General features: G+C 41.7%; 1 protein-coding gene across 4 annotated transcripts in view; it reads left to right on the top strand.

Moving 5' to 3' along the window:
* The window catches only part of fto (FTO alpha-ketoglutarate dependent dioxygenase), a 121,045-nt gene that overhangs the window by 64,312 nt on the left and 41,143 nt on the right, over window positions 1–15,590 (top strand). Inside the window, exon 10 of one of the 4 annotated variants that reach the window (XM_067594841.1) lies at window positions 41–943. The exons of the other annotated variants lie outside the window; for them this stretch is intronic. Within the exon in view, the coding sequence (XP_067450942.1) occupies window positions 41–62 (22 nt within the window). The 3' untranslated portion in view covers window positions 63–943. Of the gene's footprint in view, window positions 1–40; window positions 944–15,590 lie in introns of those variants that run through there. 4 annotated transcript variants of the gene reach the window in all.

Here is a 15,590-nt window from a genome sequence, read left to right as displayed (position 1 = left end):
TAGCCACCCTGAAGTTTTTTTCTTCTTCCTCCTCTTCCAGCTCTCATGAAATCACAATGTGATGTATTCAGCCTGAGGTGTAGCTCTATTCACAATGCAGTTTGACACTACGAAGCCCTGCTCCCCTCTGTTTTCACCAAGCATCTGTACAGACGGACGGCTGACAAGTCTGTACCACTAATAAAATTGTCCTGGATTTACCTGACAGCTACTTTGACTAAAAATGTTTAATATACATTTACAAAGAGACACCTGTGTAGACACGATTTCTATCTCTCTCCATATGTGTATATATCAATATACAGTGCGTGATTGTAGAGAGAAAGAACTCGTGCCAATGAACCCTTTGTGTCTAGATTTCATGTTGGTTAAGGGCTATGTTCTGTTGCCAAAATATACACCCACCAACCCACCGTCCGACACACCCACCTACCTACAGTATACACACATACACAGCCTGCCCGCCACTGACAGACGTGTAAGCAGATGCAGCCAGAACTGGTAATGGCAGGTGATTATAAGTGGCACACGTGCCAAACTAATTAAACCCCTGGGTTGACAGCAGCATTTGGTAGCACTGGCATTCTGGCATGCTGGCATTAGAATAATTGTAGCAGCATCACATTTCACCTGCGAGACTGCAGCTAACAACGTCATTTATTTTACAGCAGGCTGCACCGGATGTTGATACAGAGGCTCGAGTTAGCTTACTTTAGGTTTGATATGTATGGCAACCTCTGGCACAGATGGGACAGCTTTTCTCTGTTGTTAATTTTGGTACACTTAAATTCAATCTACAAGTCAAAAGCCTTTCTTTTGAAAAATATGAAACCGATGATGAAAAAGGTGGTAAATAAGTATAAGCATGAGATCATCCATTCAACTGTTTGTTTGAATTTGTGATTGTAACAATAATAATAATTAAAATAGCAATCATCCATCACCATATTTGCTCTCTTCTTGTTCTTTGGAATGGGCCTGGGTCAACGCACTAAGTTCTTGATTTTTATCATATTTATTTTCCCTTCTCGTTCAGTTTTCATTGTGATACGTTTTCCTTCTTTTCTATGATCAGATTAGATGATTTTTACCAGATGATGATACAGAAGAGTTGATATTAGAGTAGCAAAATAAAAGATATAAAAAACAATTTACATTTATCGCAACCCAGGGATCAAAAAACCGTGTGGCTACAAACCAAAGAACAGACGCTTCATAACAGCTCAGAGCTCTTATATACCAGCTGGTACAATTACTGCCTCAATCAGCTGATTGTCAGAAGAGGAATGTCTACACTCAACGTTCCAACAACAATTTGTCAACACAATTCCAATAATTTATAATGAATCTATTTTAACTCCCCATCTTTCATTACATTTATGCATAATTAATCAACATAAAACTTAATATCAAGTCATAATTTTGGCTCCAACATCAGTGATAAAAAGTGTACAATGTTTACAAAGACATGAAAACATAAACTCACATACATCTTTACATGCAATGTATACCACCACACACCCAGGATTTCAGTGTTGTACATACAGTACATGCATACACCCATATAGGAATAACATTAACATTTAATAACATATTAATTCGTAAATCCATGGTCATACATATATCTAAATATATACACAAAACTGTATGCATTGTTTGTTAAAGAATAAACAAAAAACTGAAGACAGTGAGATATTAACAGAGCTAGGAAGAAGAAAAGGAAAGCTAATTTTAAAAATATTTTCATGCATTAATGAAAATCAAGCAGTTCCATCATGTCTAAACTACTGAGTTCTAAGAAGTGATTTGAAGGAGGACAGAGATTCATCCAGCTTGATATCTTCAGGCAGGTGCACCCAGCTCTGCATGTCTCCCACTAAGGACAAACTACAGCAGGCAGGCAGGCAGGAAGGAGACAAGGACAGGAGGACAAGGACAGGAGGACGAGTCTCTCGGTTTGTTCAGTTCTCAGGTCATCACTTTTCCAGCTGGTGGGCTGGAGCTGTGAATCCTCTTCACAGAGGTCAGAGCTATGCCAGGAGGCCATAAACTGCACCAGGAGGCCCACCTGCACACATTCTGTGCATCTCCTCACGTATACCTCACACATACACACACACACACACACACCTGGACTGTTGAGTAAGAATTCTGACATACCTGCAGTTCTGTGGAAACTAGTCTGTTTTTAACTGACTTGACTGATTCATGTGATTGCCTTGTGCTATGCAGTAGGTGTGGCTAGGCCAGGTGCACATTGCGCTGCATCACAAGGTGTGTGCACTCAAGGCTTGAAGTAAATATGACACTGTATCTGTTAGTGTAGGAGTGAGTTGGGTTATGCAAGGTATGTAAGGTCATTGCATGTATTGTCAGATTTATGGGGTGTGGCGTGGCATATCATAAGCTGTCATGTATGTACAACCGTTTTCTAGTATTTCAGTGCAGTAAATCACGCTGGTGACAAATAGGATGTAATCAGCTCGCACATATTTTCCCTATAGACTGCACTGTCTCGTCCACTCGCACATAATTGCTTCCTTGCTTTACAGCATATATATCACTTGCTGAAACATCACTTAGACTTTTCAGGTTTTATTGCACATGCAAAGACTGCGTTCACTCTAGATAGCTACTGTGTTAAGTTGGTTGTAGACGAAGTGAAAAATCAGCTCTTTGAAGGCACAAGTAAGTGGCCGATGGCAGCTGATAGCTGGGGCTTAGTGGATCCTCATTATGTGCTGTAGCAAGCTGATTAAAACATTTGATTTGTTCCCAGTGTGTGTGTGTGTGTGTGTGTGTGTATGTGTGTGTGTGCCTGTGCATATAGTCGAGTGCCTGTGTGCGTCCTGTGTATGTGCACGCTTCCATGTGCATGCGCATGTGTGAGAGAGAAGGCCTTCGGGCTGCTGCGATGTGTTATCTGTTTTTTCAACCTTGTCATACTAATTACAGTCCATATTTACTTACATTTTCTTTTTGTTTTCTGCCTTCGATAGGCATCTGTGAGTGGCTCTGCCTAGGCTGTTCTCATTAACAAACCGATGATGTGTGATAGGTCTATCTAGTGATGATACAGGGAGCTTTTCCAAAAAAAAAAAGAGGTCATGATACAAATGTTGTCAGCTTTTTGCACCCACAAAGAATTATGTTCTTGTTATCAGTGACACTGTGATTGCAAATTTGCCAGCGAGTGTTGGTAGGGAAATACTGGATGTTCAAATCAAAGCCAAATGAAAAAAGGCATCAACATTAGCTTGTATCAGAGGCTTTTTAAATTGTATTATTGCCACATGATAAGCTAAGTCACTGGTTCCATACTTGGGGTAGGGATGTGACATGATTAACAAGATAGACAAGAAGAAATATAATGCAACACAAAAGGCTGTTTATTTTTTCTAAAGTTATAATCTTCATTTTTTTCCACTTCAAAAATGCGATAGTTTTCCTCTTTGGGCATTTAAAAATGACTGAAATTAAACAGTATGAGAATGTTAAAGCCTCTCCTTGCCCAACATGTTCAGAAAAAAAACGTTTCCATTGCTTAATTTTAAACAGGCACTTGTCTAAATACTGTTTCTGAGGTACAGCATTTGCACTGGTTTGCAAAAACCTATATCAGTAGCTCTTACTAGCAGCTAAAGGCTACAGTTGATTAGCTAGACAGCAAAACTGCAGTGTCCAGATAGTAGATGTAACCAACATCATTGTGCCCCATAAACTCATGTTTGAGAGATTCACATGATAAATAACTCTGACAAAAACAGAAATGAAACATATTTCTACACATTTTTTTGTTGTTCCTCTTGGGTCAGCGGCTCCGTGACCAGTTTACCAGTAGTGACCTTTGTCACTACCAATGGTTGTTACCAACCATTGTTTACTGCATACTCACCACAGAAGACCAATGGACCTGACCACACCCTGATACTGTAGCTGGCTTTTTGGATACTGTTTCTGATTAACCAAACCCCTTCAGTTAACTAAACTGGTTAGGACCCAATTAACAACATCACTATGCATGTCCGTGTGTGTAGGAGATGCTCTGACAAACTTACAATAGGACGTGTAAATGTTTAAACCGAACAGGAAGCTTTGTGAGGATACATGGAGGGGTGAGCAGCGTAAATCGCCGACAGCTGAGTTTTATATGGCAGAGGTGGGTGGCGGGGTGTGAATGGTTTTATATGAGTGTGAATGACTGATTCCCAGACACAGACGCAGTGCATCCTGAATGGGTAAATGGCATTTATTCAGCCGGTTAGTCTAGGAAAACATATGGTGCCATTTGGAGGCCCAGACTGGTGCACGCTGTTCTCCTGTAATTAGACTGGCCCAGCAGAGCAGCTACATAACTGCTTCATGATAACCGCCTTACTGTAGCCTACAGTGCTGCCACCCAGCCCTGGCTGCAGCACAGGACCAGCGCGCCGCATTATACATCCTGTTAACACACTGTTCAACACCAGTGAACATCAGTGACACCACAGCTTTGGCAGCTGCACATGTGCACTGTGGGCCAGATTTATGTATGCGAAGGCGCAAACTGAAAATAAGCACTGCATCTTTTATTCTATTTGTGCTTATAATCGAAAATGTACTAAAGCAGCAACTGACTGTGCAATCAGTGACTGGAACTGCCTTCTAATTACATTTTGTGACCTGAAAAAAGACGCAGTTCAGTAATGGAATCTCTTGATGTTTGTTACTAAAATTGTAATAATTGTCTTCTTTATAGAAACATTTAAGAAGAGTCTTTAAATAAACTTATAAGAAAATGAAAAAAGATGGATTGGCATAAAAAGAAGAGAAAATATTGCTTATGAAAAACTTAAGCCACCACAATATAAATGTCAAATCAAAGCGCATCCACAGTGCATTAGCAGCTCAGTGAATGTCAAGTTTAATGACCACACGGTTACAACTCCCACCCATCCACTCATTATTTGCTCAGATATTGCATTATTTTATATGTTAGAAAATGGTCAGATATTACATTCCTTTATTATGAATTCTGTATTTTTCTTTCTAATTAGATACTAGGTTTCTGTATACTACACAGGATTTTCAAATACTATACGATTTGATTAAAATTCTGCTCTACACACACAGATACAATGTTAGTTTAATATATCAGTTCCTGGATGGAATTCAAACTGTTGATCGTATGGAGTTTGCATGGTCTCCCCTTGTTTGCTTGAGTTTCCTCTGCACGCTTCTGTGTCCTTCAACAATCCATTGACATGTGGGCTAGAAACTGAAAACTCTGTCACTGTGGTTATTAGTATAAAGTAAATGTTAGCTCCTCTAGAAATCTATATTTTGAGTACACCTACTTTCTGAAAGAAGGTAATGTACCTTTCCTTTCTTTGTTATTTTCTTCTTTATTGTCTTTGCTCTTGTTTTTTTTTACTTTCTCCCCACCCTCCCTACGTCAGGATCAGGGGAGCAGATTGTGGGTCGAAGGCGTGGGTTGGCAAGGCTGTGGGGGCGTCAGCTGGGCTGTTGTCCCGTCAGGGGGGAACAGGCTGGCAGCCTGGCAGGAAGGCCCTGTTAAAGATACACTGCTGGGAATCGGACTGAGCCAGTGCCTGGTCCAAACCACACACACACATGCACACACACCGGGAGGGATTGCTAAGGAAAGTGGTGGGGGTGTCCAAACCTGGGATAAAGACATTTCCTCCCTCATTTATAAAATCTGACACCACCAGTCTGCCCTCTCCTCCTCCCTCATCAACATCCCTTCACAAAAAATTACCAACACGCACACACACACACACACACAAACACACACCAGTGCACATACAGTGAAAATACAAGCTGCAGTTCCTCTACTGGCCACTAGATGCTGGCTCGAAAACAAATCTCACTTAAAATGTCTCAACGTGTCCCTCAAAATACACTCAGAATGTATGGGCTCAGTACTTAATTTTCCCTTTGCTAAACTTCATGGAGAGAGATTTAAAGTAGTAATTTTTTTGTTTGTTTTTTTTTGACCAAGTTTGGATTTTATCGCTCCAGTGGTAACTGCCAAAATGGCAAAAAGCAAGCAAGCCAGCCTATAGAAACCTGTGTTCAGTGTCACAGATGCTAGTTCTGTGTTTTTCCATCTCGTTGTGTAAATCCAAACGCATCATTTAAAGACCTCAGTGCGGGTGGAAGACATTTAAGGGTACAAGAAGCATCTTGCATTCCCAAAACAATTAAGACCTTAGGTACAGCTAACACCCCCGCAACACACACACACACATACAGTCACATACAGTACTACATACTGTCTGTGTCCAGAAGGGGCTCTCTGCATGGCATGCTATTCTCTTGTTGTCTGTTTAGCAAGTACAGCATGTGAGAGCACTGCCAAATTTGCATATGCCGCCATGTATATTTCAGCAGCATTTAAGACACACATCACCGGCAGTGAATTATGCATTGGGCTGGTACAGTGGAGGTGCTTGTTTTATGCACTTGTGAAGGGAAATTGAACTGTGTTTTCTTCTGCTCATGACACTCAAGGCCCAAGGCCCATTAAAGTATACAGAGCAGGCAGCTTCTAAATGGACTGGTGGTGTACATCGTATTCCCCGCTAACACAGGGGCCTTAGCATAAGGAAAAGGGCCCGACAGATTCTGACAGCTTAGGTAATAGGATTCCCTCTTCTCCAAAGGGACTGACTGAGGTGCTGTTGTAGTATCCTTGTAGACCACTCTGTCTTTTTATATGTGAATGTGCATATGTGTTTGTTAAATGCGGTGCTGTGGCAGAGATGAGTGACTGAATAATTCAAAACTGGCATGTCTCACAAAATGATGCAAACCCATGCATAGATTGTCAGTGGGAGGAATAGAGTGTTGCAGTAAACACAGCCTAAAAGGCTCTTATGCATTATAGACAAGCCTTTTGAAACTGTTTTCTCATATGCAAATGGAACACACACAGCTGCAAAGGCTTAATATGAATCTCTCCCATTCACTGCAAATCCAAATGAGGCACAGGGTTGTTTATGTTTATATGCGACTGGTAGAAGAGGATGGAAGGGTGTTGGTCGAGGCACATGAAAGATACAATAAAAGACACAATTGTGCTGCTATCAGTGTTTACTTTATAGAATGAGCAGTTAGAGCCGTGGTGGTGCCGGCACACACAGCAGTTGTGTTCTCATAAGCCTCTTCTGGACTATAAGAGAAGACTGCAGAGGATGAGCATCATTAGATATGTCATTTAAGACAACTATGCTCTCCCACCGCTCTATATTTATCCACTTGCAGGTCTCTAACAGGCCCTCGGGTCAACACATTGTGTCCCTACCTGTCAGCTCAGCAATGGACGGGACATATGTGGTGGATAGAGACAATATGAAACCACCTGCTAGTCACCCTGCCCTTTCCTCTTCTCTCCACTCTTCTCCTCTCTTCTCCTCTGCACCTCTCCTCTTCTTTTTGCCTCACCTTGCCACTAGATGCATGTGTGACAATTTATATATTCCTGTTATAGCAGCCTTGTTTAGCTTGGCTTAGAACCAGTGAATCTGCTATTTATAGAGTTCGTTTTAGCCACCTCTGCGTGGTAAATGATGATAAGCCTAGTCTGTAATAAACAATCTCGTAAACAGCTCTGCAGCTCAGCCCTTAATGGCCTTAGGGGCTTGTAAGAGCTTTATAACACATTTATTACCTCTTTAATGGTCCTAGGACCTGTGAGCCATAACATAAGCTAACACTAATTTAATTTCCTGACATATATTGGCTTTATGTTATCTTAAGGCTTTGGTTATTTTGCCAACTTGATTGATTTCATACCTGGTCCTATTTAGGGTTTGCTTAATGCAGAACTACACTCAACACTTGCCTCAATTATTTTTGCCACTTGGTATTCAGAGTCTGGTAAGAGAGAATCACAAACCATTACTTTGTTAGCCAAAAGCACACATCTACTCATAACAGACGAAAGGGCCAGTATGGGGAATAGAGATATTTGATGTTGAATCTCCCCCTATTTACAGTAGGATGCCTGAATAAAAGTGTTCAGAAGCTGGAAAGCAGCATTATGACCCATAACCCAGAGGTATTTGAAATGGAACAGCGGGACTTACTTTGAAAAAGAATAGGAGATGTGCTCTGGGCTCACTGTTTATACCTTGATGTGATTTGGACTGAAATATAAAAAAAGCCTGTTTATCTGTTCTTTCCCTTACGTCCATGGCTGAAAATTGCAGGGTTTAGGAAAAGGAGGCTATTTAGATACACTGCACTGCTGGCAGAGACTGTAAAAAAAGAAAATTGTGTCTTTTGTTTTAGTATCTGCAGCAGAAAATTATTCAACAAGTATTGAAGTTTTAATGATATTGTTAGCTATTTACCAGTCTCTCTTGTCATTACTGTTCAGTGTTTAAACCAGATTTGAGTAGTTTTGTCTTGCACAAGTGCCATTGCAATCCAGATAAACATGGGGTTATATTTGAAGGATCTAATATGTAAGAGTGTACTTTTTTTTACAAGGTACAGATTTCCCATCACAAAAGTGCCCTTTCTGCAAGATTTTCCCATTATGGTTTATTAAACTAACTCGGGGGCCTGGGCATCCACTTTTGCTTTCAGTTCTCCATTCTCCAAATACCAGTTTCAACCCTTCCTCAATTATTATTTTGTCTGAAAAGACGCAAGGTATCAATCTTTTATGTTTTGGAAAAATCTGATGAGTGCTATTTGCCGGACCTCCTGCTCAACAGAGATTGTGGAGCTGGCTCAGGGAGAGAAACACGAAATTGCAGAGTAAATCAATACTAGGCCAGTAATGTTAGGGGGGATCCCCTTTCAAAGAGCGGAGCTGAATTTGTACGCCTTATGTTTTTGATCTCTTACTGTACTCATTTCATTCCAGGCACAGTTGTTATCATAGTTGCTGTTGTTTGTATGTTATTTTAGCTTCTTTCCCAAGTAGCTATTTTGCAATTTGGACAAAAATACAATTAAAGTCCCATCTGTTTCCAATGCTCTTAACGTTAGACAGATGGGGTTTGTCTATTGAAGCCATACCAGGATCCTGGCAGGTTAGAGGCTTCAGTAATGAACATGCTAAATATACGACCAGGCTGATTTCATCATAACAAGGCCTGTATGGGCTAGAATTGCTACAGTAAATATTCTTTTTCATAAAGTTAAGCTGTCGCACTTAAGTCTTGGCAGTGGTTTGGGAGAAAAACAGGACGAAGGTTTATAGGTATTCACCCCTAGTGGTGTAAATTTCAGTGTTATTTGGGAGTCTTCTCGGTCATCCCATGGTCAATTCTCACAAGACTGGTGCAGTTGTGGCTTTGTTGTTAATGAACCAAGATCTGTACATCACTGACAATTTGTCAAAGAAGTATTTTCTTTTTGTATATGAAAAATATAGTGACATAAAGTTTTGAAGCCTCAATATGCATGTATGTGCAATATTAATGCTGTCTGTCCCAAAATTGTTAACTCATGAACAGCCATTTATTTCCTTTTGTTCACCTAGTTTGCATGTTTTTGCATAACACCTCAGAGTATAATGAAGGCACGTGTTTTCAGCAGGAGAGGCCTCCCCCCCTTACTGGGCCCCTAACCACCAAACCTGACTATGTAAGTTAGTATTTTGTGGGACACACGATCCTGATTCTGGTTGATTCTTTCTGGGCCACTGTAAAGGCTACAGCACTTCACAGAGAACACTGCTACTTTTGAGGAATCATGAGATTTGTCACATGCTTTCACTTTCAGACTCCTCACATTAAGCTTCAAACCACTGACCCTGTGCTTGCCCAATTATAAATGTCAAAGAAAATCTCACTAAACACATCACACTGAGTGCTTATACATAGCATATGCGTGTAAACACATTTGGCCACAATCCTGTATGCTGTTTTAGAGTGCTCCTCTTACTTCCTGTCTGATCCTTTTCCTTCCTGGGTTGCTACAGCACTGCATTAGTAAGTAGGAACAAAGAGTGCTTTTTTTAATAGTTGCTAACTCCTCCTTTAGCTACAATGGCTGCAGGACTAAATCTGTGCAACAGTAAACAGGCTGATCTAATAGATAATAATATCCTCTAATGACAGCTGTCCCAAAGTGTTTAGGTTAATTGTAACAAATACACTGCCCCACCCTGTTCTGTCTGTAGGAGACACTTGTGTGAACGTGAGACACAGTCAGATCAGGTTTTCTGGGGACTGAGGCAGGGTCTGGGAGTGATTGATTACACTGTGTCGAACCCCATGGACTCAGGTCTCCACTGAAGTACAAGCATGCTCCCCTCTCGTCTTGCCTCCCAAACATGCAAGCACAAACATTTCTAACACAATTCTTTTACCTAGAAACAAGCCTGAGGGCTCTGACCAAAACACTTCTGATATAGGAAAATTGAGCTGCTTTGAACTTTAGTGTTTTTGATAACTACTTGGTATGCTTCCTGGAGGATAACCTGTGGGCTTGGCTTCCCATGCTTTAATCCCTTTGATTAAGTGCCAGGGCAAGATAGCTCGGCTCTCAATAGGCCCTTTACCTTCCTAATATCCCTACTGTCCTGGGCTTGAAAGCACCGGTGCTCACAAGCTCTCAGTAGGTGAATTTGGAGTCCTCCTTAGTCCAAAGACTCCCCTGCAGATTTTTGTTTTCAAAGTTTGGGCCAAACTGTCTGTGCCCTTTCCCTTGTCCCTCATCCTGTTTTAGGTCAAGTTGTCCTCTGTTCTTTTGCTCTATTTATGAATTATGATTCATTGCAGCAAGGTTGTGCGTGGTACAGTGCTGCACCTCCTTCTCCTCGTTTCCCTCCCTTTCAGTGACCAGGTGGAGTTGATGGCAGGGCCACATCCTCCACAGATTAGCAAGGCTCCGAGGAGGAGCACGGTTGCTGGGATAATTATGCTGAGAGTTGTGGGGTTTGCCAGATATAGGATGAGGCTCAGGCCTTGGTTCCACACTGGTGGATCAACCCAGGAAAACTGCATCTAATTGGGGGGAGCATCCATGGTCTGGCCCATCCAAGACTCCGTCATCACCAGCATCTATCAGCTCATGGTTTGGCCTTATGAATAACTTTATTTATCTCTGAAAAGACAGCTGGACACACAGCAGATGATTATACTGTATATTTAACTTTTTACAAAAATACATATGTCCAAACAGCACAGACGAAAACACAGAATTTAGGGCTTAAGATTTTGGTATGACAATGGAAAGAATTAATGACTGACTGTTGCCAAAAATATTGTATGTAGCTTCCCACGTCAGTATTGGTTATAAGCCCATCGTAGTCAAAACTCTCAGCTTGCATTTTTACTCAGCTGAAGCTTAACTGTGCTGTATCTGTTTAAGTCTTTGTTCATCTGTTTGTGTTTCATACATATTTGAAATGTATCATGATCTGGGTCCAAAACCCAAACAATTGCTTTGTGCAACATTTTTTTTCTGCTCTTTTATTGGAAATTGTCATAAATCTTGAAGCTTGAGAAGTAAATGAGCTTGTTTGGTAGGAGAAAACCTCAAACTTGAAATAACTGGCTCATATTTATTGCATCTAGCTCCTGATGCATGCTTTGATTGGCTCAGTGTTTCTGAAGAATATGTATGTGATGTATTCCACTGCAGCTGCCCAAAGACAACCACTGGATTTAGATGCAGATAGAAAACAACACGCTCTCTAAAATTGGCTGACCCTTCCCAGCACTCTGTACCTTCTCTGCCCTCACCACAGAGATATGAGGGCACTCTGACATACTTCTGAGGCATCTTTTGTTGTTTCTCATGGGTAAATTCTGCCCAGTGTTATTCCCTGTAAACCCCCTACACACACACACACACACACACACACACACACACTTGCACACATACACACATAACCAAAACCAGTCCACAGCAAAATCAAGAGCGTTGCAGTTTTCTTTCACTCACATCAAATATTGTATAATAAATACTGTTAAACGATCACAGCTGGGACGCTATTTAGATCTTTGCTTACATTTATAATCCGAGACAGTAGCTTGAAACAAAAGGCTATAATGAGTGTTTTTCTAACAGTAACTATTTTATAACAATTCAATTTGCTTTCATTATCTCTTACTGCATCCATCTTCAAAATGATTGAGGCCGTATTTAGTGGGACTGCATTCTCACTGTATTCTAAAGGATGTTAGAGCTCTGCAGGAGTAGCATTAGTAAGTAAAACATTAACATTTTTGCTTACTGTATGTCAAGTGTACTGTAAGTGACCTAAGAATTTTTTCTAACTGTGTTTAAATTTGTACTTTATCTTGTTTCAGCTGCATTCAGTCTACATCTGGTGCAGGTTAAGTACCAACAAATGACTGATGAAAGACTGCTGAAGCCTATGTCCTTGTCAGAGCTTGTAAATGACATGTTAGAGGTGGTAGATAAGTCAGTTTCTATAATGTCCCAAATGTCTCATGTTAAATTAACTCCACTGCAGTTTACAACTAGCTATGACTGCAAATTGTCAACCAAGGAAAGTCAGTAAGTCGCCTGGGAATGCAAACAACAAGCCAGATCAGTTGCAGGTCCGTTGGGTTACCAGATTAGACACGTATGGTTCAGGCTCGGTAAATCAATAGCTTAGCCAGTAGAGTGAGTAGCCACAGCAGCCAAGCTCCTGCTGGCCTCTCAATTGACATCACCAGCTAATCATTAACTGGAATAGTTGCCAACTTTTAAAGAGTTAGGCTTTGCCGACCTCTCAGTAGTTTCTTTTTTGGGTCTTGTCCTGTGCCATACCATCCTGCCCCAACACCAAAGCAATGTCATATGGCATCTGAATATTGTAGAGGGTTGAGTCACCCATCATGGCGAATAGCAGCTTGACTGCATGCATGTGTGTATGAGTGCTTGTTTGCGTACACGCCTGTGTACATAAATGTGTGCAATACTGAAGATGGGCTCCATTACTTCTGCAGAACGATATCTCTTGACTTCTATCTTTTAAATTATTTATTTCATGAACAGTATATATATTTTGTTGCGGGTTATTGGGGCATGAATAAGCGTGTGTCACGGCCTTTTCACAATCCCTTATGAGCGAATCCCACCCCCCATCTCTGCCTTGCCCCCAGCAGGCCCGGCTCAGAGTTCTTCTGATAGCCATGAAGGGATTTGGGCTGGATGGGCAGACCCTGACTGGGCTGATTGCTTTGAATGGCACTGGCTAAAGCTGCCTTTGAAAGCAGGGGCGTTGATGAGCGCCTTCTCAGAAGAGCCTGTGTAGTCACTGCCTCTGGGAGGGACCCTCACTAATACCCCAGCATTAGATATACAGCAAGAGGCAGGGATCACCAGTCACCCCCAGCCATACACACACACATACATGCACATAGACATGCACACACCCACTTACTTAAACAACAACAGAAAAGTACTTCCAGTAAACTTTTTGAATTTTACTTATGTTGCCTACTAGTTGATGGATCTGCATGTCACTCAAGCTATACAGTGAAATAACTAACTTTACCCTCCCAAAATATTGTAGAGTGGAATTATTCATACTATTTAAGTCCTCACTCAGTTTGATGAACAGCATGCCGCACATCTTTCTATTTGTGCTGAGGCATATTTGAAAAATAAGCTCAGAACAGCTTGTGAAGACAGAGAGCAAGGATTTCCGCAAGAATATGTGGGCTTGCTTGTTTTGTTCGCTGTTTAACCTTGTCCTTTTGCTCTCATAAAACACCTTGAACATGAGAGAAGACAAATTACAGCTTCAGACGCAGGTGTCCTGGTGCGTTTTTATCTCTCAGCAGGCCCCCAGGGTACATTACCTGTGTTCCACAGAGCTGGCTGTGACATGGGAGCTGTCACTGGTGGGGCCCCTGAGGCCTGGGCTGCTGCTCTGAACAGGGTGGCCTTCTCTCTTTGATGGCCTGTCCCCCAGAGCAAGGAGCTCTGAACCTAGGACGGGTCCGCACCCAGCACCCCTGACCCCGAACCCAGTTACCCCTTGACTTTGCTATCACCTTAGTCATGGGAACAGGCATGTCCACCATAAGCATCCTCGGTGATTAACATGAAAACACATTGGCTACACAGCTTCATGCTCATTATGGTGAGTGGTGCAAGTTGAGGCACGGCAAGACATCAGTGCTTTAGAGTACTCATCTTTACTGTGATCATATGTATGGAAAATTCCCAGGTAACGCTTGTTGATGTCAGTAAACCTTGTGTCAGTCAGTGAGTTGAGGATACGTGCTTGTCTTCCACAGCAGTCGAATGGCTTGAGGCGAAACAAGCTCATTTTGTGTGAAAGAGAGAAAAAAAGAAGGGGAAAAAGAAGTAGCAGTAAATTACTGATAAGTGACAGAGAGAGCAGGTTATCGTGTGATAGCATCAGTGTGGAATGAAGGCCTTGAATGTGTGTGTGTGTGTGTATGTGTGTGTGAATTAACCCTTTGACACGTCTCACGGTGAGGACGAAGGTGAGTGAAACACAGACGCGTAGATGAACAACCGTGGAAAGAAGAGAGGCGGAGAGGAAAATGGGAAAGATGTTAGTAGGGGAGTGGGTGGTGCATACAGCGCGTCTGGCTTTATTTTCAATTGCAGTTTACGATTTTTCATGGTCATGTCTCCCCTGCCTCCTTTTCAAAATAATCGGCTGTCGGTTTTTGCGAGTCTGGCCGCCTTTCATTTCAGAGGTTTGTTTTTGAAAAGGTTGCTATTATAGCCAAATGGTTTCTGTGCTTCTCTAAACACGGCAAGGCATTAGGCCGGGCTCCGGTTACAGGGCCTGGCTCCTAATGAGAGACCCAATCACACAGAGGGAAAAGACGGATCAGTCCTGCTACACCAGACCCAACCTGTGGTTTACCTCTTGAAACATAACCACACTCCATCGTTCTTTCTTTTTCCCTTTCTTTTTCTCCCGCTCTGTCGTTCCCTCCACCTCCTGTCATGTCTCTTCTGTTTTACAACTAAACTTGATCAAAGTTGATTGTGCAGCTGCACTGTTCCACACAGATCTGTAAATAAATAGATTAACACCAGGGCCAAAATCTGGCTTGACAGCTCGCGTGGATTGCAGCCATGGCGCTAGAATTAGTTTCATCTTATATGGGTTGAGAGATTTTCCTCTCCGGCCGCAGACAGTGACTGTGAGTGAGAGGAGTGAATGGCTGTAGGTTTTTTCAACCTAAAAATGATATAAATTACTAGACATCTGACATCAACAACCGATATATCAACACAGATATTAGCTGTAGTTAGCTGGCAATAGGCACTGATTCTGTTCCTGTGTGCCTGTGTTACAACTTGGACTCGGACAGATTTTAAAACTTGCCAGGAACTTTCAGTTATTTTCCTCCAGAGTCTCTATTTCTTGCTTGTTGTTGTATGTCTTGAAAAGAAGCCATACAGTTTGAGGACAATTGCACATGTTTTGCTCTAATAGAAACATTTTTAATGTGGGCGACATATCTTTTCAGTGATTAGAGTGAATCCATCCATGTTTTTATCTGCTTGCATCTTTCCCACCACTTTTTAATGCAATCCCACCACTAAAATGTGCCTTATCTTCGATCTGAACACATCTTTGCGCTGTGTGTATCGCATTTCATAGCTATATACTG

This window comes from Thunnus thynnus, chromosome 1, assembly GCF_963924715.1.
Source record: "Thunnus thynnus chromosome 1, fThuThy2.1, whole genome shotgun sequence".
In the NCBI taxonomy this organism is placed as follows: domain Eukaryota; kingdom Metazoa; phylum Chordata; class Actinopteri; order Scombriformes; family Scombridae; genus Thunnus; species Thunnus thynnus.
The sequence above is the reverse complement of the archived record's forward strand: the minus strand, read 5'-3'. Positions and strand labels throughout refer to the sequence as shown.